The sequence below is a fragment of the Myotis daubentonii genome, chromosome 6, assembly GCF_963259705.1.
Source record: "Myotis daubentonii chromosome 6, mMyoDau2.1, whole genome shotgun sequence".
Taxonomy (NCBI): domain Eukaryota; kingdom Metazoa; phylum Chordata; class Mammalia; order Chiroptera; family Vespertilionidae; genus Myotis; species Myotis daubentonii.
Genome location: NC_081845.1, coordinates 54545146 through 54572616, shown reverse-complemented (window position 1 = coordinate 54572616; position 27471 = coordinate 54545146). Strand labels below are relative to the sequence as shown.

Genomic DNA, 27471 nt, shown 5'->3' with positions numbered 1-27471 from the left:
GAGGGAGAGAGGGGGAGAGAGCGAGAGCGAGAGAGAGAGCAGCCATTGGTTTTTATTTGTTACTTTTTATAGTATAAGGCTGCAGTATATTTAGAATTGATCATTTATTTTTGTCTACTAAATAGTAAAAGGATTGATGATTACTAGTGTTTTCTGGAAGATATATTGCTGTTACTTTTTTTTTTAACTGTAGTGATTAAAGCTAAATATAAGCTTTCAGAGCTGTATTAATACATGTTAAATTAAGCAGGATTTAATCTGATTAATACTGAAATCATTATCATCATCTTTAAAACTTTCTGTGTACTGATTCCCACATTTTCTTCTTTCTTATACCTATTTTTCTTTTATTCCCGAGCTTGTGTTTTCTTTTTACAAGTTCTTTTAGTATCCTCTGACATTTTTTGTAACTTTTTTCAAAATACCTTATAATTATAGTAGAGGCCTGGTGCACAAAATTTGTGCAGGGGGGCGGGGAAGAATGTCCCTCAACCCGGCCTGCACCCTCTCCAATCTGGGACCCCTCAGGGAATGTCTGACTGCCAGTTGGACATCCCTCTTACAATCTGGGACCACTGGCTCCCAACCACTCGCCTGCCTGCCTGCCTGATTGCCCCCTAACTGCTCCCCTGCCTGCGGAGCCGCGGGACCCCCAGGCCTCACTGCCCGTGGCCTTCTTGTGACAACCTCGTGCTACGCCACCTAGACTTTTATTACATAGGATAATATTGCTGTAATTCTGAGGTACTACAGTGAAACTTGAGCATTCTAGTAGTTAGCATTTTGGTATAGCTTGGCTTCTCAAACGTCCACATTAGCAAAGGAACCAGAAAAAGATGCTAAGACCTTACTGGCAGTGAGTAAGTAGTAGCTCCGAAGCATTGAACAAAAGATATAGTCAGAAGAGCAAAAGATCTGAAGGTTAATCCAAAACACTGTTCTCTACTGGTTTGTCACATGTAAGGAAAGGTGTACTCAGACTGGCTGGTGGTCTCATAGGGCCATGTTTTTGTGAAAACTGGAAAGTATGGAAGAAGAGATAAGAAAGGAGAAAAGTGACAGGGAGGAAAGGGGCTACAGCAGCCTTGATTATTGGTGCAGGTATGGTTATTAGAAATAGCAATAAGATGGTTAAGTAGCCCATATTCCGACAGGCAAAAGGGTACCAGTGATAGATCAACTGTATTCTCTCATTAGCCAAAAATTAACTTGATGCTGTTGAAGGCTTACAGTAGTTCCCAACCTTCCTAATGCTGCGACCCTTTAATACAGTTCGTCATGATGTGATGACCCCCAATTTCATTGTTACAAATTGAACATAATTAAAGCATAGTGATTAATCACAAAAACAATATGTAATTATATATGTGTTTTCCGATGGTCTTAGGCGACCCCTGTGAAAGGGTCGTTTGACCCCCAGGTTGAGAACTGCTGGCTTAGAGTATCTCTAATAGGTGAAGGTAAATGGTATTGCCCATAGCAGGAGATTAGGGAAAGGAAAAATAGTGACTATACTAGAGTTCGGGGAGTCTTAGGCGGGAGATCAGTGGACATGGAAGGAGGTAGAATGTGGGAAATGGGTACAGATGGGTACATCTCAGTAGCTCCTTGGGGAAGCACTCTGAATATGTCAATATATGTCAGTATTTTAGAAGGGCATTGAAAGTATGGTGAAAGCAGTATTCTATACTTCACAAAATCTGTAAGATTTATCTCTCTACTATCATATAATTGCTTACTAGTGAGAATTATGACATTAAGGAAAATGTTGAATTATGTTTTCTAATACATCACCTTGTTAATGATGGTTAGAACTCTGATTATTTTCTCTTTAATTTTTTCTTCAATTTTATAATTGAGGGAAAACATTCTTTGAAAAATTCTTTATACTCTGTTTTAAGATGTTGAGAAAGTGTATAGGTCACCTTAGATTTGCACTAAAAGTAATTTAAAAAAGAATGTGAAATGTTTAAAGGGCCCATCTTCAGATCCTTGGAAACCCCTACCCTGTAAAATTTCTCAGAGTGACCTTTCTGGTATTTTCTGCCTCCTCTGGATGGACTGCAATCTCCCACCAAGCCATGTGTGTTACTTCTCAGCATATAGATTTACTGTTGGAGCAGGGTGAATTTGGCAACAGAGGAAGATCTGTAACTCAGGATATCTTTTGTTTCCGTGGCCTAGGCCAAATTTCCTGCCTTACTTAAGCACTTAAGCACTGTCTTGGGGACAGAATGTTGTACCATGGATAGGTATAGGTAGTCAATTTAACATTATGGACTTTTTGCTCCCCCTTAGAACATTGATGATTATTTTTGTAGGAGAAAAATCAATTAATGACTGTCGATTCTAATAAGTTAACCGTCTCAAACTTGGAGTTGAAACAGGTCAACAAAGTATTATGGTCCTCCTAAGTATATTGTGAATTGCAGTTAGGCCCTTTTGATAAAGTACTTTTTTGGGTGTGATGCTTATTATGATTTATAATGGGAGAAATAAGCCAGATTATCTTGTTCCTCCTGAGGAAAAATAAGAATAGTTAAGAGTATGGATAATCAATATGCAGTCAAGTAGTAAATTTTATATTCATTATAGTTTTTGTTGGTATTAGTTAGTTACAGATTTCCTGCAAAATTATAGATAGGTACTTGAGTTTTATGAGAATATGCTTAAAAGTTGATTGTCCACTATACTTCATAAGCACTGAGCTAAGTTGCAAATGATATTGACCTGAATCCATCAATTCCTATCCCAAGTAACTTCCATAGCTACCAAAGCCTTTTTCTTTTAAAATTTAAATTTATTGTAATAGAAAAAACTTTAAAAACGGATATGCAACCTGATTAAGAAATAATCAGGGTGAACTTGATGTAATGGCAGTTAAAGTGTCAGGGGTTAAATTAAATAGGTAATCGTCAGCATTTCTGGTTTCCTGCTGTCTTATTATTTATTTAATATACTCAAAAAACTCCTGGAACTTTTATCAGAGGCTGACAATGGTAAACCTGTTTTCATACTTTCCCAAAGAGAACTTATAACTGCTTTTCTTTTATGCAATTGTTGGCATTTTTTAAAATCTAAAATTAGTTGAAAATTATAAAGACAGAATAAATTTGCTAAATTAACATCAGTGGACTTAATATAGCTATTCTATGTGTGAAGAATTCTTATCCAAAGGATGCTCTTTAATTTTCCTCAACCCCTTCTCCTTTCCTCCCTTTTGTTTTAAAAGAGAAACTGGTAGTCTGGGTAGATTCAAGACTTCGTTAAGAGAAAATGTATTGGGGAGCCCCAAAGAACTGATGAAGTTAAGTGTGCCATCAGTAGTGTATGCTGTTCAGAACAACATGGCTTTCCTAGCTCTTAGCAACCTGGATGCAGCAGTGTACCAGGTAAGTGGAATAAATGATAATGGAGAGCAGAATCTTTAAAAATGTTTTCTTGGTGAAATTATTTTTATTAACCCTTTATCACATTATCAAATGTTTTTCTCAATAATTCTATTAATGATAACAGAAATAGTGGTGTCAGAGATTAATGTTAAGTTCATTAATTCATTATTTTATTTCTAGGTGACCTACCAATTGAAGATTCCTTGTACTGCTTTATGTACTGTTTTAATGTTGAACCGGACACTCAGCAAAGTACAGTGGATTTCAGTTTTTATGCTGTGTGGTGGAGTTATACTTGTACAGTGGAAACCAGCTCAAGCTACGAAAGTCATGGTAAGAAACACAATGCTTACCATAACTAAAATAGAAAACTTCCTATGTCTTATATACTTTAGTCACATTGATGATGAATACAGCACCATTATATTTCTTTGATTGAAAATATTTGCTCTATTTATAGGCTTTTAAAATCCCGTTAGTGTATTACTAAGGATAATGTAATTTATTGGCTTTCTTTGTTTTTAGAGGGGAATATGCATAAATGTTTGAGATGGAAGGTTCTTTAATGTTATGGATGACAAAACTGAAGTCCAAAGAGGTGAAGTAACCTGTAACTAAAATTGTGACTTCTACCAAAGTGTGTACGTTCAGAACTTTTAAGCCTCGTTAAGACATTTTCTCAGAAACACTGGGGAAGGTTTTGTCCATCTAGTTTTCATCTCTCTGTACCCCCAACTTCACAGTTTTTTTTATCCCCCTTTTTAAAATCCTTACCTGAGGATATGTATATTGATTTTAGAACGTGAGGAAGGGCTGGGGGGAGAGAAACAATCGATTGCCTATCATGTGCGCTAGACTGGGGATCAAACCCCCAACCTAGGTATGTGCCCTGACTGGGAATAGAACCTGAAACCTTTTTGGTGTATGAGATGGCACTTGAAACAACTATGCCACCCAGCCGGGGCAGTTTTTTATCCTTTTGCATATGCTCCCACTGTCAGTCATAGAGATTAAAGGGTAGTGTTTTTACTGATAATTGATAACTAAAATAGGGCAAAATGTGTACTTTACTTACAACTTTTAGTTTGCTAAAAGTTAAATGTTAAGGTACATAACCTGAATTTTTAAAAATATTATCGCTCTAATTGGTTATTTTCTTAAAGAGCTGTAGGAAGTGGAACTCCAGTGAATGACTTTCTGAAAGTCATTAGTTTCTTTCTACAACGGAAGACTCTTCAACTTTTAATAAATGAAAGCTCTTTTTAGGAATTTAGGGCAGCTGGGGATGTAAGGAGAGCCTGTAAAAACAGGAAGTCAGTTCCTTTTTAGGTAGTTCCTTTCTAGTCTGGAGGATACCCCCCCCCCCCCCGAAAATGAGTTTTAGATAAATATTTATTGTCTTCACATGTTTAAACATGCTCATATTCTTGGTGACATTTCAAAACACTGATCAACCATGCACTGCATATTGAACTCAGTTGTAGACTTTCAAAGAAATTTGTTGGGAAATAAGGCTAATATGTAATTAAAAGTTAAATGCGAACTTTAAGTAATACCTCACACCATTAGAAAAGATGTTAGGTCCACCTCACGTAGGTAATGTATATGAAAAGTTCAGTAAACTAAAGCAGAGTTTAGGGCAGCTTATCCTACTTTTGGATCCCTCTAGAGCAGCAATTTTCAACCAGTGCCACAGGAATTTTTAAAACATGCAATACCTGACTATTCAGTCAGGGGTACTGACCTCTTTTACCTAAGATTTTGAAATTAAAAACAAAACAAAAAAAGCAAGACAACAGCCAACACAACCATAGCTGTCTGGTGTGAGTGAATCAAAATATTATTTTGTCAGATCTGCAAAAGTTATGTTTTTTTGGTGTATTTTGGAATTTCAATAGTTTATGTGTGCCATGAGATGAAAAAGGTTGAAAATCGCTGCTCTAAAAAGTTCTTTTATACTTTAAACAGGGTACAGCTTCCTGTAACTGCCTCATTGTTCTTCGTTCTTGTCAGAATAACTCAAATTCCTACTATCTCCCACATAGCCTCTGAATGTTTGAGCACAGTGTCACATCCTTCCTCTCCAAGTCTTTTTTCCTCATTAAGACAACCTTGTGGCTTCTTTCTAGAATTTGGTTTCTAGAGACTTCCCTGTATTTCTCTTCTAGATGTATTCATCTGTTACCGTTTCTCATTATGTCCTAAAACTTTACACTATCTCTAGATGTTGACTGAGCAGTGTGAGATGTAACTTGCTAATTAACTTTGTTCTAAATACTAGAGACTTGTTAAATCAAGATTATATTTGTGTGTGTTTTTTTTGGGGGGTGGTGGTATTCCATTCTATAACTGGTTATAGCTATATGTCTTTATCTCTATTTGTATTATTTCAAGAGTTAGGGCTATAGAATAGCCGTGTCTAATATGGCAAATACTTTAAGTAAAACTGTAACACAAATTTTTGTGTTCATTTATTTGGTCTCTTCTCTTGGATGAATTCTATTTATTATTCACTAAAAATAACTTAAAACATTATTATTGCAGGTGGAACAGAATCCATTTTTAGGGTTTGGCGCTATAGCTATTGCTGTATTGTGCTCAGGATTTGCAGGTAAATCATAAAAGCATTTTACTGTTACCCAATTTTAAAAATATCGAACTTTAAATAGGGATTTAGTTTATCTTGTTTTATTATAACATTTTATTTCCATTAAAGCTTACCTATAGTTTAGTTTATGTCAGCTATTTTTCCAATAAATGCATGGTAGTGTTTAATTCAGTTTAGACCTCAGTCTTTACTCATACTTGCAGTTCTTTAAGAATATACTTGTTCTTGACCATTCTTAGTCCAGCCCAGTATTTGTTTTTCCCTCGTAACTTCAAGTTCTTCCTCTGCTTCAACAGGGAGAAAAAAGGGGTGGGGTAGAGGGTATCAGAACACTTAATACATAAAGTAACAGCCAAAAATGGAGGGACAAGAATCAAAATCACTAACATCAAATAAAGAAATCTGGAATTGTGTAGAGACAGCCATTCTGCACTCAATCAAGAGACAGTATATGAATGTATAACATAAGAAATAAAATGTGTTTTAGAGATAGTTCTTTCTGGTAAAGAGTATATTAGTTATAGCTATATGACTTTACCTCTATTTGTGTTATTTCAAGAGTTTGGACTCTGCTTTTACTTTTGACTAGGAAAGTAGGCTGGATATGGAAGTGAAATATTGATTATAAAAAAAGATGTTTGATGAGAGGGGAATATCTAAATTTGAGAACATACCTAATGATAGCATCATGCTAATTTTTATTCTTAGTAACGAGCAAATTAGAAACAAAATTGTGTTGCCCCCCCCCCCCCCAAATAATATACTATTTGGTTTTTTAGCATTACTTTTAACAATTAAATGTTTGTGTCCAACATTCTAGTTAGTTCAATTTCTTAATAAACAGTTGAAGAAATGGTGAGTGGCTTACTATCCCTCTATACTGGAATAACTGAGCACTCACTAGTTAAGTGGTTTTCCCAGATAGGAAATTCATAGGTGGAAATTATATGTTTTTCCCCATTTTCTGGCTCTTCCCAATATGTTTGTCAAAATCAATCTTGTTTTTCATTAGGATTTTTAGTGGATTAGTACTTTAGTGGCGATTTCTAAATCTCTAATTCACATGGTATTTATAATTAAAATCTTCAATATCTTTGTTAAACGTGTTCATTTCAAGAGTAAAACTTACAATACTGATTGGGGGTGGATGGGGAGGTATCATGCGCTCTTTTAGAGTATCTGAAAAAAGCTGTGGTCATCCCAAACACAGAAAAATGCAGAGTTCTTGGTCCTTCTGACATTGTGTATGAACGTGGCTTGGGGAACCTTGCTTTAAAGGCAAATGGCTCCGCTCAGCAAGTTCTATTAAAATTTCATTTTGGTTGTGTTACTTACTCTGAAAAAATCCCAGGTGGTGATTATACAGGTTACTTTGCAAAGCTGGGAATATTCACTAATAGGCAGATTTTATAAGGATGTGATTACGATATTGACTCTAATAGTATAATTTTCCAGCTGACCAAAGCAAGTCTTTTTATTAGCATTAATAGAGTTTTGTGATGTATCTTACTGCTATAATAATGGTAGAAACTGTTCTTAACAGTAATTTAGAGTCCTGTTAAATGCGAGTTAGGAAGTTCTTTTTAAGTTAATTTCTAATAATATCTTTGTCTCATATTTGCATGTCTAATTTTCTTTTAGGAGTGTACTTTGAAAAAGTTTTAAAGAGTTCAGACACTTCCCTTTGGGTGAGAAACATTCAAATGTATCTATCAGGGATTGTTGTGACATTAGTTGGCGTCTACTTGTCAGATGGAGCTGAAATTAAAGAAAAAGGATTTTTCTATGGTTACACATATTATGTCTGGTTTGTCATCTGTAAGTATCCAGGAATCAAAGGTTCTGGGTAGACCCTTAAAAAAAAAAAAGAGTCAGATGTCTATTTGAAGCGTTTATAGCATTTTAAAGTTGTTCCTTTATATGTGAACGCTAGTTTGAAAATGTAATTTTGGTTTTATTGACTTAATTTTGTGGCATAGCTGTCCCAAAGCAATCTTGCTTTCTTAATCAGAATTATCTAATGTGTTAGCAATAAATGTGTACAATTTAGTAGTGGACCACATAGCCCTTTGGGCATCTGAAAAACAGTTTTGTAGGAACTATTGCTGAATTTTAATATAACTCTCTCAGGTGGCTGCTTCTAAGGAAAATAGTATGGCACCTTTGAGGATGAAAATTTCCTTACCATCATAGAATGTTTCATTTATTAGCATGTTAACGTTTTCTTTCTTTCTATATACAAGTTCTTGCAAGTGTTGGAGGCCTCTACACTTCTGTTGTGGTCAAGTACACAGACAACATCATGAAAGGCTTTTCTGCAGCAGCAGCCATTGTTCTTTCTACCATTGCTTCAGTGCTGCTGTTTGGATTACAGATAAGTATGTCTTAGTTTGTATTTTCAAGTTTTTAATATGGAAAAGCCTCTCATTTCCTTGGTTTGTCTTTTAAATGTGGCATGGTCATGGTGTTTTACAGAAATTCCTAGTTTCGTTATAATTTATTCTACAAGTGCTGCAGTTCATAGTTGTGTGGAATATGGATCAGCAGTACTTAGGTGTTAGTTTTTAAATAGTTCTAGAGCTTAAGCTGAGGGGTGCTTATTCTGTATGAAAGTGAGGGGGCTACACTGTTAAGCTTTTTTACAGGCAAGACCTCCCAATTCCCCAGATGTTAGATAAGACAACTTAAGTGCTTCAGGGAGAATATACTATGATGAGATACATGAGGAAATAAGTATAAGGACTTTCGGAATTTATTACTTTCAAAGCAGTAGAATTAGAATAAGCAAGGCTTTTTTTTTTTTTTTTTAATATATTTTATTGATTTTTTACAGAGAGGAAGGGAGAGAGAGAGAGAGTTAGAAACATCGATGAGAGAGAAACATCGATCAGCTGCCTCCTGCCCGTCTCCTACTGGGGACATGCTCGCAACCCAGGTATATGCCCTTGACCAGAATCGAACCTGGGACCCTTCAGCCCGCAGGCCGACGCTCTATCCACTGAGCCAAACCGGTTTCGGCAAGCAAGGCTTTTTGAGTAAAGAACAGACAGATTCTTTCATTTCCCCCTTAGTTTGTACCTTCCTAATTGTTTTGGACTTGGGTGCAAACTGGTTTTGAAATTACAATTCAAACCTAAATGTTGTATTCTCTTTTATAAAGATATCTTTGTTTCATTTAATATGTAACTGATATAAAATTCATTACTATAGGACTATACTAGTCCTCTTAATACAGTTGTCCCTAGCCCACACCCAGCATTAAGTTGGGTTTCTTATTTAAGCATTGATGCTGACTTAACATTTAAGGGGGTTTTATGCTATAATAATAATTTTATTTAATAATACATGAGGAAAATTTGTCAAATATCAACACTGAAAAGAAACATGTTTATATTTCATTTAAAAATTGACTCCTGTTATAAATGCAAGTAGAGGAATACCAACCTTGTAGACATCTTAGAAAACTATTTTATAGTACTAGAGGCCCGATGCACAAAATTGGTGGACTGGGTGGTGGTGGGGAGGAGAGAGTCCCTTAGCCTGGCCTGTGCCCTCCACAGTCCAGGAGCCCTGTGATTGATCGTTGATTGCCCCAAAGAGGTAGGCCCTGCCCATCTGGCCAGGGCCCTTTGATCGATTGCCCCAAAGAGGGAGGTCCACCAACCCGGCTGGAGCTCCATAATGGATCACCACTGCAGAGGGAGGCCTCGCTGCAATGCAGCCTGGGCCTCCCTCTTTGGGGTGATAGATTATGCCCCGCAGAGGGAGGCCCCGCCTACCTGCCGAAGCCCGCGCCTCTCTCTTTGGGGTGATCATGGAGCTCCCCGATTGATTGTTCCAGTGGCCTGGGCCTCCTTTAGCAGGGTGTTTGTGGGGCAATGGCCGGGCCCCAACCAATCACATTGCACCTGCCTTGGCTGGCCTGTTGTCATAGGGTGGTCGTCCGGAAGGTTGTTCTGCTGTTCAGTTGTTCGGTCGATTTGCATATTACGCTTTTATTATTATTGATGGCTCAAATTTTGCCTGTGCCAGTTATTAACTGTACAACCTTGGGGAAATTATTTACCTGTGTCTCAGTTTCTTCATATGTAAAACGGGAATGGTAATAGCACCTACCTCCTAGGGTTGTTTCAGGGAAAGTTCTTAGAATAGTGCCTGTCATGTAGTAAGTATTCTGTATAAGGCCAACCATTTAAGTGTCAGGTATAGGCCCTCCTTTAGATATTTTTCTTACCTGATTTGGGTGAACTTTTAATTGAAGTTCTGATCCATCCTTATGCTCAACAAATCCTTATGACTTTGCTCCTAAATAATACAGTGGGGCCTTGACTTACGAGTTTAATTAGTTCCGAGACTGAGCTCGTTAAGGAGCTCGTTAACTCAAATTACTCTATCAACTCAATGCAAAAAATTGGCTGAGAGACAGCTGGTATCTCAAAAAACTCGTTAGTCAGGACACCTGTAAATCAAGGCCCCACTGTACTTGGGAACAGTATAAAATGGCTTTGGTCAATGTTCTGTGTTAGTGATGGTCAAGGAAATTAGACTGTCTTAGCAGTCTTCCAGTTTCTTATTTACTAGAGGCCCAGTGCATGGATTCGTGCACGGGGGGGGGGGGGATCCCTCGGCCTGGCCTGCTGGCATCGGGCTGAAACCAGCTCTCCAACATCCCCCAAGGAGTCCTGGCAGGCCAGGCCGAGGGACCCCACCAATGCAGGATTGGGGCCGGCCGGGGGGGTGGGGGAACTGAGGGAGGGCTCCAGGGCATGTCCAGCACTTCTTGTCCAGTCCTGATTGGCCGGACCCCAGCAGCAAGCTAACCTACTGGTCGGAGCATCTGCCCTCTAGTGGTCAGTGCACAGCATAGAGACTGGTCAAACGGTTGGACCCGTAGCATATTTGGCTTTTATTATATAGGATTTTCATTCCCCTTTTTTGAAGGTAAAGCTAGTCTTTTCTGGTTAGGGTTGAACTAAAATCATAGCTTGATGGCATTTCTTTACATGCCATTTTGTAAGCTGTTAAGATTGTACTCTATATAGAATGGAGTATACAGTTTTGACATAGCATTTAATTATAAAGTGACTACTGGTCAAGTTTAGACAAGTTGTAATTCAGTGGTGTCCTGATTTTTAGGATTAAGATAAAAAAAACAAGGTTAGCAGAAAATGGAATTTTACTTAGTAAATCACCACTTCTCCTATTTAGAAATCTTCAGTAGATTTAATTATTGGTTACTTAACTACCTTGGCTCTAAATTTGCACAGGTTTCTAGTATCATGAAAAGCACACTCCACTGCTCTTTATTTCAGTCAGTGTAGAGGGAAGTTAGTATGTTCTTTGTCAATGGTTCAGGATAGGCATACTTGTATTCTGAAAAGTGTATGTATACTGTCACTCCGTTGGTCTTTCTAAACCTTATAATCATAGAAACAGATTTATGTATTTTCCATATTTACATTCCATTTTAAAATTGACTCTTGTCATAAATGCAAATAGAGGAATGGTCTGAACCCATAATTGAAAGTCTTTAAAATTCTAAACCAATCATTTGTTATATTAGTTTTACAGACACAATACAAATTAAGCTTATTTTGTTTCCTTTTCAGCACTCACCTTTGCTCTGGGTACTCTTCTCGTATGTATTTCTATTTATTTCTATGGATTACCCAGACAAGATACTACATCCATCCAACAAGGAGAAACAGCCTCAAAAGGAAGAGCCAGTGGTGTGTAATTTCAGCCTCAAAGGAGATTCCTACTAAGATTCAAACCATTTGCATTAAACTAGAGCCTTAAGTCAACCCCAGAAGGTAGCTTAAAGAATAAAAAATTAACTATGTGGTATAAGAATTAAGAAGAAAGCTATCTTTAGTGATTGCTACCAAGATTTAATGTGACCTGTTTGGGGTCAACCCATTTTGTTTTAGAATGAATTTTTTTATTGTATATATAATGTATATAAAAGTATGCAGATAGTACGGTTAAAAAATCATGTGAGGCTATAATATTCAAATAATAAGGTTTGGGACAATGTTAAAGGTTAAAGTGCCAAAGCCATTTCTGTACTAACTGTTGTCTTGTTCAGGTACCAGGGGAGAAGGATGGCCCCTCCTTGTTCCCCAATTCATGTAGAGTATTTTATTCCAGCAGCAGTAACGACCTCTTTTCTTACAAGGGAGACAAAAACAAGACAGGCTAGTCAGAAACAAACTGAATGTGGAACTTCTCAAACTGAGTATTTCATAACTCAAGACAATGATTTCTGGGTGGTGACTGAATACTCCTGTAAGTGCTGTATTTGTGCCATTTATTGTATGGATTCATATTTCTTTGCTGTTAGATGATATACTTTTCTCCAAAAAATATTTCTACTGTCTTTTGTACTTTTTTTTATAAAATATGTTTAGCTGTGGGGCTCTCAATAATTTATGAAATTCTGTTTTTTAAAAAAATTTTTATATGAATAGGGAAATTCAGCAATAAACTTTATATGAAATCTGTTTGATCACTTTTTGTATTATAGCTATACCATTAAGGTAATGCAAAAACATAAACCCCAAACATTACATTTAAAATTTTCTCTATGTTGAAATTGTATTAGTGTTCTTTGGTTGTGAATAGTAGCCAACTATGACTAAAGATGGTATACCATACTTGCTAATATAAAACTATATTCATTCAACTAAGAAGTTTGGTTCATGCTAATTTTCCCCTCTGGTTCGTAAAATTAGATAGTCACTGATACTGATACTAGAGAAGACTTCTCGTAGCAACATTTAAAATAAATTACAGCAGTCCCAAATGGAAATGCTGGCAGCCATACTGATCAAACAGATCACATGTTAACCTAAACAATCCCACAAAACATACTTTACCAATATGCAGATACGTGAAGTAAACGGTTTATGTACAAGTAATTTCTTGTTATTCAATGTATCCAGTTCCCAAGTTCACGCAGTAAGTTACCTGTATACGTATCAACAAAAAGATAAACACGAGATCTGTTCTCTGGGTGTTATCAGCTATATTGGCAAAAGGGTGTAATACCAGTCTCTCTAAATTTTTCCAGACTAGTCATAATTATAACAAATTTGATGTAAACATTAGGTAATCTTAGTTGGTTATAAGAACAGTTTCTGGCCCTAGCCGGTTTTTCTCAGTGGATAGAGCGTCGGCCTGCAGACTGAAGGGTCCCAGGTTCGATTCCAGTCAAGGGCATGTACCTTGGTTGTGGGCACATCCTCAGTAGGAGATGTGCAGGAGGCAGCTGATGGATGTTTCTCTCCCATCAATGTTTCTGACTCTATCCCTCTCCCTTCCTCTCTGTAAAAAGTCAAATATATATATATATATATAAAAAGAATAGTTTCTGGAGGAATGACATTGTGAGAAACCTCAAAGTAGAATTTAAACTCTAACCCTTTATTCCTGTTAGACCACAATGCATTGAAAAGATTTAAATGAATTTTATAAAAGTCTATTTAATACTTAATGACCATAAGATTTCTTTTTAAGGATTAAGATTTAATCAGTTGATAAATCACTTATAGACTTAATATATAGATTCTGACACAGAATAATAAAATTCTAAACAGCAAGGCATATAAGAATAGATAACTAGAATTAATTAGTATTTAAAAAGCCATTTTCATTGGAAATTACATCCTACATACAGGTGTTATTCCAAGAAGTTTCATTCCATTGGCTAGGACAGAACGGACAGCTCTGAAAAGATGAAGTCTGGCCTGCAAAATAAAGAATGATTAAATGTTCAATAATAGGCTAATTATAAAATGAATAAGAATGTTTTTAAGAATAAATTTAACTTTCTTCTAAGTACAAACAATATCTGAAAAGTTCCCTGGGGTTTGCTGTAGGCAAGGGAATACAAATTCCTAGAATCCCTAACAGTAACACTGGTACCCAAGGGTTGGGGAGTGAGTGACAGTATCATCATACAGCACAGATTCAAAAAGGGAACCAATCTCTAACACTTTATGTAGTTATGTAGGATTTCATAGTTTAGTATGTTGGAAAGTAGATAAATGTTGATTGTTACAACCCAATTCTAATTATTAAGTACATTGCTGTAGTTGAACAATTGGATACTATTTTAGAAACATTTGCAAGACTGACTCAGTAATATTAGTCTGGGGAAGCTAGAGATTATACACAAAACACTCAGTGTAACATACCCCAGCCACTTCAGGAGGACTCTGTTTTATGGGCAGTGTTCTGTGTGCCACAGCTGCAAGGTGACTGAAAAGAGAAATCCTGATCAGGACCAGTAGTAAGTTCCTGTTGTAACATATAAGCCTGATATCTAATCTTACTTCCTCAATGTGAAGATTAAAAAAACAAATCAAAGTCTATATACAACCATTAAAATGTATCAAAAGTTGAAGGTCCTGGCTGGGTAGTTTAGTTGGTTAGAGCAACATTCCGAGATGCCAAGATTTTGGGAAACAAGCAACCAGTGAATGCATAAATACACTGAGTGGCCAGATTATTATGACCACCCCATCAGTACTTCGTTGGGCCACATTTTGCCTTCAATACTGCGGCGATTCTTCTTGGCATTGACTCCATGAGATGTTTAAAGGTGATGCGAGGAATCTGACACCATATCTGAATAGCACTGTCCAGTTCTGTGAGATTTATGGTTGTGGAACCAGCTGCCTGATGGCTCTTTTAACTTCATTCCACAAATACTCAATTAGATTGAGATCTGGTGATTGTGGGGGCCACCTAAGCAAGGTAAAGTCTCCCTCATGTTCTTGAAAGCACTCCTGCACAATACGAGCACCGTGGCATGGCACATTGTCTTGTTGGAAGAAGCCATCTCCATTGGGATACACCATCAACATGATAGGATGAACCTGATCAGCAATGATACTTAGGTATGTTGCACTATTCAGACGTCGTTCCACACGAATTAAAGGGCCCAAATCATGCCAGGAAAACATGCCCCAAACCATAACACTGCCCCCACCAGCTTGAAGGGTTGTACTCATGCATGTGGGATGCAACTGCATGATTCATCGGACCACATGACTTTTTTCCAATGCTCGACTGTCCAATCCTTGTGTTCCTGTGCGAATTGGAGATGTTTTATCTTGGTAACTGCAGACACCAAAGGTGTTCGAACAGGCCTTCGGCTTCCATATCCCATATGATGCAGTGTATGGCTAATTTGCCTACAAACATCAGGTGGTCATAATAACCTGGCCACTCAGTGTAAGTGTAACAACAAATCCATCTCTCCTCTCCCCCTCCCTCCCTCCCTCTCTGAAAAAAGATGATGGTTTCATTATTAGTTTTTAAGTATAGGAGACCCCTTTCCAATGAGCTTTTCCTCATTAGGCTTCCTTTATGGTCTGGCCTTTCCCCCTCTGTATGGTGAAGAGATCAGGTAGAGACTAGTTATGAGTGCACGCTGCACACATACTGGCCACTCATCTTTAAAACATTTTTTCTATTTAGGTAAGGCAGCAATTACAGCAGTGTACCAGAGAAATGATGCTTATGACATTTGTTTCAATGATTAAGTGGCATTTAATAAGACTTTCTGGCTTCTTCATTTCTATATGCCTAAGTGGATTTTAAAGGAAAAAATTATTTAAATCTAGAGAAGACAAAATAAAAAGCATAATTAAGAGAACAGTCCCAATAAATCTTTGGTTTCAATAAGTCTTGAGTAAAAGCAAATATTTCTTAAATAGCTTTATGGGGAGACAGTTATCACTCAGAAGACAGAATCAAATAGTCAAGTTTCTAAAATGGCTACCATGAAATGCCTATCATAGAGTCACTGACTTGCTTCTCAATTCATTCTTGCCCTCTAGCTGATATTTCTACACCTCTGCTTAAAGCCTGTTTGTGGACCCTGCTGCCCTGAAAATAAGATGAAATGCCTTAGTACCTGGCAGAAATGCTTCATCTGACCCCGCCCAGGACTATGCTGATCGTTCCTTTAATGATCATGTTCTTGCTTAATTCTGGGCTTTCTCCTCCTCCTCTGCCACCTTGCTTCTCCTAGTTAATATCTACTCCTTTCCTCTGAAAAGCCCTCTCTGATCCCTCAAGGCTGGGCTGAGTGCTCTGACATTTTCTCTCACATCCACTCTAGCCTAACACATACGCACTGTTCTGTAACCTCCTATGAGGCTGCTGTTTCCTGTTCACTTGACTGAGTGAATAGATGAACATTGATTGCTAATTTGCAAAGATGAAGCAAGAATTCCTGTAACTTAAAACGCATAATATTTTTAGGCCAAAGGATTTATTTATAGGAACACTTCAGATGAAGGAAAGGTCCTTTGTCAGGTCAGGCCTCAGCTGTCTGGTTACACCTGAAAATAGCAAGATTATGAAAGTACCTTAGAGTTAGAAGATAGCTGACAATGTGCCTGGGTTGAAGGTCCTGAGATGATCTATAAAGCACTTCGTCAAACCTAAAAGAAAGATGTCAGGAGCAACTGTCAGGGGAAGACTGTGCACGTCACACTACGCTAAGCTGTTAAGACAGATACCTAAGATGTAAGGTTGACTTGACATCACTAAGGGTAGGAGGTTATGAAAAAAGACCTGTGTACAGTTGAAGGTAAGGGCACATTTTTCTCTCGCAAATTTCTAGATGGCAGGTACTTTCTAAGTCATCTTTTCCTTAGGTCTACTTCAGCATAAGGACTCAAACCATGGCTGTTAACTGAATGTAAAAGCTGCTTAGTGATGTTTATGGACAAGCAAACAGTATCTAGCCTCAATGCCAAGAAATCCAAGTTGGCTTATTTTTCCTCATAAACTAGGTCCTTTTGATCCCAGGAAAGAATCACTGACCGCTGTGTGGCAATCAGACAAAACTGCCTTGTTAACCGTCCGCATCCCTGCTGGAGCCTGAGCTCTCACAAGGCTGGCTTTCCCAGTGATGCTGCAGAGGCTCAAAGGTGCAGTCTCCTGCCCAGATGAGGGCATCAGACAGATGCATATTTGAAACTGTGACTTGAAACCAAGAGGCAAATGAAAGACTCAGGGAAGCTGTGTAAAGGCAAGGATTTTCCTTATCAGAGAGGGTGAGATGATCTTTTAAAAAATTACAGTTATGCTTTTACCAGGGTTCACATTCTCATACTACCTAAAGGGTGGTAGGCGCTTAGGCTAATTCAGTGGTGGTAATATTTTTAAAACCTAATGACCATTCATTCATATGCCCTCTGTATACCCTTAAAGGGCAATCACTTTTTAGTCTACCATGAGGAAAATGTTGTCTAGAGGCAGGAGCTAGCTACTAGCCTGTTCCCTCCAGTGGTTAGCAAACCATCAACAATCATTTTGTAACCAGACCCCACAGGTCAGGCCCTCTGCTTATCTCTGCAAGTTAGGTCCTCTGTTTTCCCCTAACAAAACTATATTAACCCACCCATTCCCTTGTAGCGATAGGCTGCTTACTGTTTAAACTGTGGGGCTTAGCAAGACTGACCAGTACCTGGATTAATAATTTATGACCTACTGGTCAAACAACATTTCAGGAAAACCACAGATAACATCTTAATTCAATGTTTCTGCTTCTTCAGAGAAAGGAATGGTCACAGGGCAATAATTTACAAGCTGACTTTGCAGAAAATGATGGAGACGCAATACCACCCATGACCCATGTGCCCTCTGACAGCATCTTAGAATCTACTCCTTGAGACCTTATGAAGAGACCAAAGACCATGGGTATTTACCCTAACACCCCTCTCCCAACTTAAAAATCCTTAACCTCGTCCAGCGGTAAGATGGATTTGAGGTACTATTAGGGCTCATACATCTTGGTTGGCTCCTCAATCAATAAATTCCAAATGCTGAGGTTTTGGCCTTTCGAAGCATTGGGCTTAGGAACCTGGGTTCAGAACAATTTCACTAAGCAGAAGCTGACTCAATAATACTCGAAAACCATACCTGAGAAGATGCTGGAGAATTGAAACAGACTGCGGCTCTTGTAAACAAGCAGTGTTGTAGTCATCCAGATAACCACATCCAAAAGTCTCTTCCAAACTGTAATCAAAAGTTTGAAACAACAAAGGATTAAACAAGTCATCGAAGGACACATAATTGTAAGTGATGAACACCATGTCATAATACAGTCTTGCTCTCCTTAATATATAGTAATGCCGCGTAATGCTGGTCAACCATGGATGGAGTATAGGATGGTGTTCCCATAAGATTATAATGGAGCTGAAAAATTCCTATCACTTTGTGATATTGTAGCTGTCATAACACTGGAGTACAATGCACTGTACAAATACTTACCATTGCGTGACAATTGCCTACAGTGTTCAGTACAGTAACATGCTGTACAGATTTGTAGCCTATGAACTGTAGGAAAACAGTATCTATTACCCCAAAATATGTCTATTTGGCATAAGGATTATTTAGGCTGGTTAATTTTAAGAGATAGTAGATACAATAGGGGAGAAGCTCTGAAAATCAAGTAGAAGTTACACTTTGTAAAAGACATTTATATTGTAAGAGAATCTCCATTTGTAAGGGTGTTTCCCTGTGGTACCCTGAAGATGAAGATGACCTTATTTCTAGAAACTCTTATCAATGCAGAAGACCAGGAATTAAATCTACGAAACAATCTCACCCTTGTTTTTTACTGTGCTCTTCCTGGTAACCTTCCATAACTGACCACCCTCACCCCCAACATCTCCTTTTGTCTTCAACTGAAGATGGTATTTTAAGTTGGTGGCTTCAGGCATTTTGGCGAGTAACTCAGTTTTCCTGGGTCTCTTCCATGTACACTGGAAGTATACACATTATTAAACTTTAGTTTTTCTCCTGCTAATCTCTCTTTTTTTTAATATATATTTTATTGATTTTTTTACAGAGAGGAAGGGAGAGGGATAGAGTTAGAAACATCGAGGAGAGAGAAACATCGATCAGCCGCCTCCTGCACACCCCCCACTGGGGATGTGCCCGCAACCAAGGTACATGTCCTTGACTAGAATCGAACCTGGGACTCTTTAGTCTGCAGGCCGATGCTCTATCCACTGAGCCAAACCAGTTAGGGCTAATCTGTCTTTTATTATAGGAATATTTCAGTCAGGAACCAAGAAGGAAGGGTACAGGGAAATCGTTTTTGCTCCCCCACAGAGCAATAGGCGTGTGTGTAGCCTAGGTGTGTGTAGCAGGCTATACCATCTAGATTTATGAAAATGCACTCTATGATGTGTGCACAATCATGAAATCACCCAAGAACGCATTTCTCAGTCATGCTCCACTTAGTGACAGGGCCTGTCTTTAAAGGTAAGTTCAACCTGATGCTTCAATTTTTCTTTAAAAAATATTTTTTAATTTTTTTTAGCGTGAGTAAGAAGAGAGAGATGAGAGAGAGAGAGAGAGAGAGAGAGAGAGAGAGAGAGAGAGAGAGAGAGAGACAGACATTGATCAGTTGCCTCCCGCATGCACACCAACCATGCATCAAACTCACAACCTGCGCTACGTGCCCTGATGGAATTGAACTCGTCACTTTTTGGTGTATGAGATGAGGCTCCAACAGAGCCACACCAGCCAGGGCTTGATGCCTCAATTTTTCCTAAATTTGTATCGTTATCTGAAAATGGAGTATATTCTTTTGGTAGGATTATTGTGAATACTAAATTAAGTAATATGCATGAAAGCATTTCCTACATAGGTGCTCAATAAATATTTTAGAAACCCCACAAAAAACCCAACATGACAGGTAGGCAGTCCACTGTACTTTAATTAGTTTTGAATGTGAGATAGCAGAGAAGCCTGGAAAATAGGGCCTTTGGTCATAGGGCTGCAGCAGTCAACCCTCACCCTGGGAAGGGCAGAGTGGCCCACTGTTTCCCTGCAGCCTCTTCTCACCTGTGGAGGCGGGCGTGCGTGTACTGCAGGAAGACACCTGTGTCCCCACGACTCTGGAACACACGGTCCCAGCTGAACTGATAGTCAGATAAGAGTGAACCTCTGAAGTCCTAAACGAGAGAGGAGTCTCAGTGCTGGGTCCGCTCTACTCCCACACAAAAGGGTCTCAGGAAGCAGTCTAACAGACCTGAACAATGAGCGCTGCCAGCCCGACCTTCTCTGCAGTCTCCTGCGGGTTCTCCAGTTCTTTGGTGGCTGAAGCAGAAAAAGGTGGTATTGTTAACCTGCATGAACCTACACAGAGTCAGGGACTGAAGTGGAGACAAAATCTGACAAAAATAGATGCTGGCAGCATCAAGAACAAACAGGTTTATAGTGGGCAATTTACTTTTCTCATTTGGGTTAATTTACCTTTGATAATGATAATTCCCCTGCCTTCATTAAAAGGGAAAATACTCAAATTTATTTTTTTAATAAATAGCCCTTATAAGAAAATATCCTTCTAAGGCAATAGATATAGCTGGCACTTATTTTTTCAAGGGTGAAGGTTAAACAAAGCCATGGTAATATCAACTCAGATTACTGAACTGAACAATACTTAAGCAGCCAAGTCTGAAAATTCCGGCACCTTTAATTAGTGAAAGCTATTTTTTAACAAGGTTAGTGAAAGCTCAATGGAGGAACGGTCATAATAAATCACACTGCACAAAAGTCCAGCAAAATATGCAAGTGGCACATAGAGTAAATCCTTTTTTACAGCTGCACAGCATTCCTTGGTATAAATGTACCACAACTTTTTTATCCACTCATCTACTGATGGGCACTTGGGCTGTTTCCAGATCTTAGCTATTATAAATTGCGGTGCTATAAACATGGGATGCATATGTTCTTTCTGATTGGTGTTTTGGGTTTCCTAGGATATATTCCTAGAAGTGAGATCACTGGGTCAAATGGCAGTTCCGTATTTAATTTTTTAAGGGAACCCCATACTGTTTTTCATTTTGGCTGCACCAGTCTGCATTCCCACAAGCAGTATACTAGGGTTCCCTTTGTTTAACCTTCACCCTTGCCAGCACTTGTCATTTGTTGATGGTAGCTAGGGGTAGGTGGATGGGTGGGATGAGATTAACCAAAGAACTTATATGCATATATACATAAACCATGGACACAGGTAATAGGGTGGTGAAGGCCTGGGTGGGGGATGGGAGCAGGCTAGAAGAGGTCAATGGGGGGGAAAAGGAGACGAATGTAATACTTTCAACAATAAAGATTTTTTAAAAAAGGAAGGTAAGTTATTATAACAAAAAAAAGTGAATTCACTCTTAATAGAAGCCATGTTCTGTAGCATCCTTAATCGAATCTCATTTAAGACATCTTCCAGAAAAGTGACATCTCCTCTTCGAGTCCTCATTCCCTGCACCACTCCGAAGGGCACATGTTGGCACCTGAAATGGAGGGGCATTTAGTTAACTGAACACTGAGAAAGAGCTGGTTACCAAAGGATAGAATAATACCCTTTAGAGAGTAGTCTGAACTTAACTCTCATAACGGGGTTTTACAAAATTAACAGATTGAAACATGATGTGATTTATTATATGCTACAAATGTTAAACACACAGCATTATTTTAGAGAGATAATCACTAGCATAATTGCCTTTATGAAAAACAGGAAAGGAGGGTAAGGAATTCTGAAAATCAGCCCTAGCTGGTTTGGCTCAGTGGATAGAGCATTGGCCTGCAGACTGAAGGGCCCCGGGTTTGATGCCAGCCAAGGGCACATGCCCAGATTGTGGGCTCGATCCCCAGTAGGGGGCGTGCAAAAGGCAGCCAATCAATGGTTCATTTTTATCATTGATGTTTTTCTCTCTCTACTTCCTCTCTGAAATCAATAAACATATAGTAAAAAAAGAATTTTGAAAATCAAGCCACTGAGAGCAGACATCTAATAAAAGCATTTATTAAATGTTTATATAAGCTACGTATTAATACAGCCAGGCATAAATTAACACCCATAAAAAATCCGCTTTCCCACACTAACACCTTGAAACTTAGAAGTGAAGTTTCAATGAAAATATTTTAAAAATTGTCACATTTTTGAATTTGGCTGACCTAACAATGATTCTGGAGGCAGGTAATTAAGAACCGTGTACACATTACCTTTTTGCCCAGTCATATCCCATGATCTGCAGCATTTGGAACACTTGCTGAAAATGCCTTTTTTGCCCTTTATCTGTCTTCGGAGAGAAAAAAGTATTTAAAATAAAAGAACAATGATAATCTACAGAAATATGTTGGACATGAATTAAATGAAAATATTTAAGTTCTGACAGACTACAGTCATTGTTAATTGATATGTTTTATTTATTTTTTAAAAATATATTTTATTGATATTTTACAGAGAGTAAGAGAGAGGGATAGAGAGTTAGAAACATTGATCAGCTGCCTCCTGCACACCCCCTACTGGGGATGTGCCCACAACCAAGGTACATGCCCGTGACTGGAATCAAACCTGGGACCCTTTAGTCCGCAGGCCAATGCTCTATCCACTGAGCCAAACCAGTTAGGGCTAAATTGATATGTTTTAAATAAACACATAAAGAGGATGCCACCAGAAGACTGTCTTAGTGAGTGCACTAGATGAGAAGGAAGAAAGAGCTGCTATACTGTAAGGAGGAAATTCAAACTTTAATATTCTGAATCTTCTATTTAAATTCCTTCTCTCCCAGCTGTTATGATCTTTATCTCAAAGAAGAACAAAGCTAAGCTCTAAAAAGATATTTATTTAATGGCAACGTTTATTCTTAGGGGAAAGGAGGTTGCACATGGAAGTGAAAGGGAAGAAGAGACTAAAATACTCAGCAACAAATGGAACAGATACAAACAAGAGATTGGGTGGTTCTCAAGGGCATTCATGATGCTGAGTAAAAAAGCCAATCTCAAAAGGTCACCCACTGTGAATGTATTTATATAACATTTGTACAATGACAAAACTGCAGTGATGAAGAACAGAGAAGTGGTTGCCAAGGGCTAGGGTTGGGGAGAAGGTGTGGTTGTCATGAAGGAGTTTGTTTTGTGATAGAACAGTTTTGTATCCTGAATGTGGTGATGGTTATGTGCATCTACATATGTGATAAAATTTCACAAAAACACACCACACAAAAACATTCAGGTCCTTATACCAGTGATGTAAAAATTGGCAAGATTTAATTAAGGTCTCTTCCAATGTCGCTTTCTTGGTATGGACATAGTATTATGGCTATGTAAGATACTATCTTTGGGGAAGGCTAGGTAGAGGGCATATGAAAACTCTATCCTATTTTAAAACTTCTTGTGAGTATTAATATATTTAAAATAGAAAATTATTTTTTAAAGTGTATGACAGTGACCTGTACATATTTATTTTATATAACCATTTTCCTGATTTAGATAATTTTGTTTTTACTATGAAACAATGTGAACTTTCAAATTTTTATGTGTTTTTTAAAACATCGTGGTTACCACCTTAATCACACTTAGTACTGAATTCTTTCTATAGTTTGACAAAATTATTTTTCCATAATTTTTCAAAATGGCATAAATTTTCAACCCAATTTCTATCTTTGCAGTTTTCGTGAGGTAGGGATCATAACCTTTTGTTCTTTACTGTTGATTACTTACCACATAAATCATTGTATCAAAATTATATTTGTCCATTCGATCTATAGCGGCTGCAAGATCTCTGAAAAAATGGCCATAAATTAAGAGTTACTAAGCACATCTGGGTAATAATTTGTTTTACCTATTTAATAGTAATGAAGCTTTTCTAGTTAAGAACTCCTGTTATCCCACAGGCTGGGGTATATTACCCATGCTTGTATAATCCCAATATCATATTTTGAGATACCAAATAATAAAAATAGCTTTGGGAAAAGCAATAAAAGTGTGCTATGAAAAGATAAAAAAATAAATGAGTAAGTCTCTGGGGCAAGTAGTAATAATAACTAAAATAGCTCTAGGGAGATTAGATTAAAAATGGCGGCAGAGTAGGAGGATGCTGCATGGTTATGCTCCCAGGAACAAGCTGGAATTACAACTGAAATATGAGAAGGCTTCCTGAATAATCAAATAATCAACGGAAAACTCACAGGAGAGAACCCTGATACCCAAGGACCGAAGGTGGAAGGTGGAGCCCGCATAGACACTGGTAGGAGGGGCAGAGACGTGACCCACAGAGGGGAATTGAAGTCCCAGAGAGATATCTCAGCCGGTGGTGGTGGTGGGGGGAGGTGCCACTGAGAATTCTAGGATCTAATCCCAGAGCTGGGCTCCCCAGCAGAGAGCACCAAACTGAGGAAGGTATCCACATAACATTAAGCTGTGAAAAGCAGTGGGGTGCTGTCTGCCAGGGAGTGGCAGCTGAAAGTTCAGGGACCCTCTTAAAGGGCCAAGGCACAAACATTCCCTGTGGAGCCACCCACCTTGTGCTCTGGCAGAGGGAGGGTGAAGTGGACTGGAGCTGTGAGAGCAGAAGCCAGCACTGGGGACTCGGGGGACAGAGCTCAGAATGCAGACACCCCAAGTCTCCTCGGCTCAGTCATTCCCTCACACAGCCACATAGACATCTGCCTTGCCGGGGGGAAGACAGTTGACACATCCTATTGGAAAAAACCTTGCCCTGAGGCCGCTTATGAGATTAAAAGTAACAATTCCAAGGAGTAGCAGCTGCTTGTGTAGCCCGTCCCCATCCAAGGAACAGCAACCTCCTGATCACCACACCTTCTGTCTGAGGAACAGCAGCTGTGTGTGAAGCTTCCCCACACCAGCCAGAGGAGCCACCACAACTGTGAACAGCACCCACCAGAGGAACTGCTACCAACTGAGGAGCAGCTGCTACCACAACCGCCTGAGGAGCAACCGCAGCCCGAGGAGCCACTGCCACCCAAGGAGCAGCCACTGAACGACTCAACATCTAGATATGGCAGTACGATCAAACATGGGTAGACAAAGAAACCCCCAAAGGAAAGAAAAGGAGGACTCTCCAGAAAAGCAGCTAAGTGATACAGAGGCATGCAAAATGACAGAAAAAGAATTCAGATTAAGGGTCCTAGAGTGCATAAACGGGATGGAGGGAAAAATCAACAACTTATGCAAGAAGCAAGAAGAAACAGATGAAAAAATCAATAAATTATGTAAGAACCAAGAAGAAATGAAGAGTGATATAGCTGCAATAAAAAACACCGTTGAAAGTTTCAACAGTAGACTAGGAGAAGCAGAGGACCGAATTAGCGAATTAGAAGACAGGGAAACAAAACACACCCAAACTGAACAGCAATTGGAGAGAAAAATTAAAAGACAGGAGGAGAGCCTAAGGGAGCTATGGGATACCATGAAACGAAACAACATACGAATAATAGGGGTCGCAGAACAACAGAAAGAGGAACAAGGGTTAGAAAACCTATTTGAAGAAATAATATCAGAAAACTTCCCAGAGGTGGGGAAGAAAAAAATCACACAAGCACACAGTCCCAAACTATGTGAACCTGAAAAGACCCACGCCAAGACACATCCTAGTTACCATGGCAAATGTTCAGGACAAAGAGAGAATTTTTTTTTTAATTAAATCTTTATTGTTCAGATTATTACATTTGTTCCTCTTTTTTCCCCCATAACACCCCTACACCCAGTTCCCACCCCACCCTCCACCCTCACTCCCGACCCACTGTCCTCATCCATAGGTGTATGATTTTTGTCCAGTCTTTTCCCACATCCCCCACACTCCTTTCCCCGCCAAGAATAGTCAGTCCACTCCCTTTCTATGCCCCTGATTCTATTATAATCACCAGTTCATTCTGTTCATCAGATTATTCACTTGATTTTCAGATTCACTTGTTTATAGATGTGTATTTGTTGTTCAAAATTTGAATCTTTACCTTTTTCTTCTTCCTCCTCTTCTTAAAGAATACCTTTCAGCATTTCATATAATACTGGTTTGGTGGTGATGAACTCCTTTAGTTTTTTCTTATCTGTGAAGCTCTTTATCTGACCTTCAATTCTGAATGATAGCTTTGCTGGATAAAGTAATCTTGGTTGTAGGTTCTTGGCATTCATCACTTTGAGTATTTCTTGCCACTCCCTTCTGGCCTGCAAAGTTTCTGTTGAGAAATCAGCTGACAGTCGTATGGGTACTCTCTTGTAGGTAACTGAGTTTCTTTCTCTTGCTGCTTTTAAGATTCTCTTTGTCTTTTGCTCTTGGCATTTTAATTATAATGTGTCTTGGTGTAGTCCTCTTTGGATTCCTTCTGTTTGGAGTTCTCTGTGCATCCTGGACTTGGAAGTCTATTTCTTTCACCAGGTAGGGGAAGTTTTCTGTCATTATTTCTTCAAATAGGTTTTCAATATCTTACTCTCTTCTTCTGGCACCCCTATAATTTGTTTGTTAGTGCACTTGAAGCTGTGCCAGAGGCTCCTTACGCTATCTTCATATTTTTGGATTCTTTTTTCATTTTGCTTTTCTGGTTGTTTTTTGCTTCTTCATATTTCAAATCATTGACTTGATTCTTGCAATCCTCTAGTCTACTGTTGGGAGTCTGTATATTCTTTATTTCAGTCAGTGTATGCCTAATTTCTAGTTGGTTCTTTATCACAACATCGAGGGTCTCATTAGATTTCTTGTAGATCTCATTAAGTTTATCGACAGTTTCTAGAAAATTATTGAAAGACCTTAAAAGTGTGGTTTTGAACTCTATATCTAGTAGTTTGCTTTCCTCCATTTGTCATTTGTGTCCTTTTTCTTTGTCTCCGCATTTTTTATGCTTCCCTGTGTTGATACAGTGGTTTTCTGTGCTAAGTGTTCTCTAGGGCCCAGTGGTTCAGCCTCCCCAATTACCTGAGGAGGACACTCTTGGTGCACCCCCTTGTGGTCTTTGTGCACAGTCTTGTTGTAGTTAAGCCTTGATTGTTGTAGGTATCACTGGGAGGAATTGGCCTCCAGGCCAATTGGCTGTGAGAATCAGCTGTGTCTGCAGTGGGAGAACTTCTGTGCTGGAGACACCCCTCTGGGGCAAGACTTGCTTCAATGGGGCTTTGTTGCTCACTGAGTCTGTCCTCTGAGTGTGTCCTTTATGTTTCCATGGAGCTGCAAACTGGATGGTCCCACTCTGACCTCTGGGCTTCCTGGCTCCTGGATCTCTAGGGAGGTGCTAATCTAGCCTTTGCCTGAGGCTATCCAGCAAAAGCCTCCCTGCAGGGCTTGGGTGGGGCAGGTCCCACAGGATCAACAGGACGGGGTTAGCAGTTATGGCTGCTCTCAGTTTTGCCCTCAGAGGCTTTGCTTCTCAATGTCCCGGTAATCACTGCAAGCCCCTTGGAGAGAAAGCTGCCATCGAGTTCCGACTGCTGCCAGGCAGTCCCACTTCTCCTGTATGAGTCTGGGTCCCTAGACACTCGCCCGGAACTGGAGCTCAGAGCCTGAGACTCCCTCCCGATTGAAAACGACAACTGCGCCCTCAGCCGCCAGCCCGCTCTGCACGCACCTCTGCACCTTAGTATTTTACTTCTGCACTACGCCTCCTCTGAGTCTCGGTATGCTTTTCTCTTTCCTTCTAGTTGTAGGAT

At 38.9% G+C, this 27471-nt stretch overlaps 2 protein-coding genes across 5 annotated transcripts in view; one reads left to right on the top strand and one right to left on the bottom strand.

The window, feature by feature from the left end:
* Positions 1-12503, top strand: part of SLC35A1 (solute carrier family 35 member A1) — a 32060-nt gene extending 19557 nt beyond the window's left edge. For 3 of the 4 annotated variants that reach the window (XM_059701002.1, XM_059701004.1, XM_059701003.1), the window contains 6 exons: positions 3233-3392; positions 3573-3725; positions 5937-6003; positions 7642-7818; positions 8244-8378; positions 11610-12503. In XM_059701002.1, the coding sequence (XP_059556985.1) occupies positions 3233-3392; positions 3573-3725; positions 5937-6003; positions 7642-7818; positions 8244-8378; positions 11610-11737 (820 nt within the window). In that variant the 3' untranslated portion in view covers positions 11738-12503. The remainder of the gene's footprint in view (positions 1-3232; positions 3393-3572; positions 3726-5936; positions 6004-7641; positions 7819-8243; positions 8379-11609) is intronic. The other variant, XM_059701005.1, reaches the window with a different exon arrangement.
* Positions 12504-13506: 1003 nt separating this feature from the next.
* The window catches only part of RARS2 (arginyl-tRNA synthetase 2, mitochondrial), a 73887-nt gene continuing 59922 nt past the window's right edge, over positions 13507-27471 (bottom strand). The window contains exons 12-20 of the mRNA XM_059701001.1: positions 23536-23596; positions 22036-22112; positions 21199-21323; positions 20066-20133; positions 19879-19988; positions 17944-18039; positions 16383-16457; positions 14199-14262; positions 13507-13748 (exon numbers count right to left, since the gene is read on the bottom strand). Of these exons, the coding sequence (XP_059556984.1) occupies positions 13662-13748; positions 14199-14262; positions 16383-16457; positions 17944-18039; positions 19879-19988; positions 20066-20133; positions 21199-21323; positions 22036-22112; positions 23536-23596 (763 nt within the window). The 3' untranslated portion in view covers positions 13507-13661. The remainder of the gene's footprint in view (positions 13749-14198; positions 14263-16382; positions 16458-17943; positions 18040-19878; positions 19989-20065; positions 20134-21198; positions 21324-22035; positions 22113-23535; positions 23597-27471) is intronic.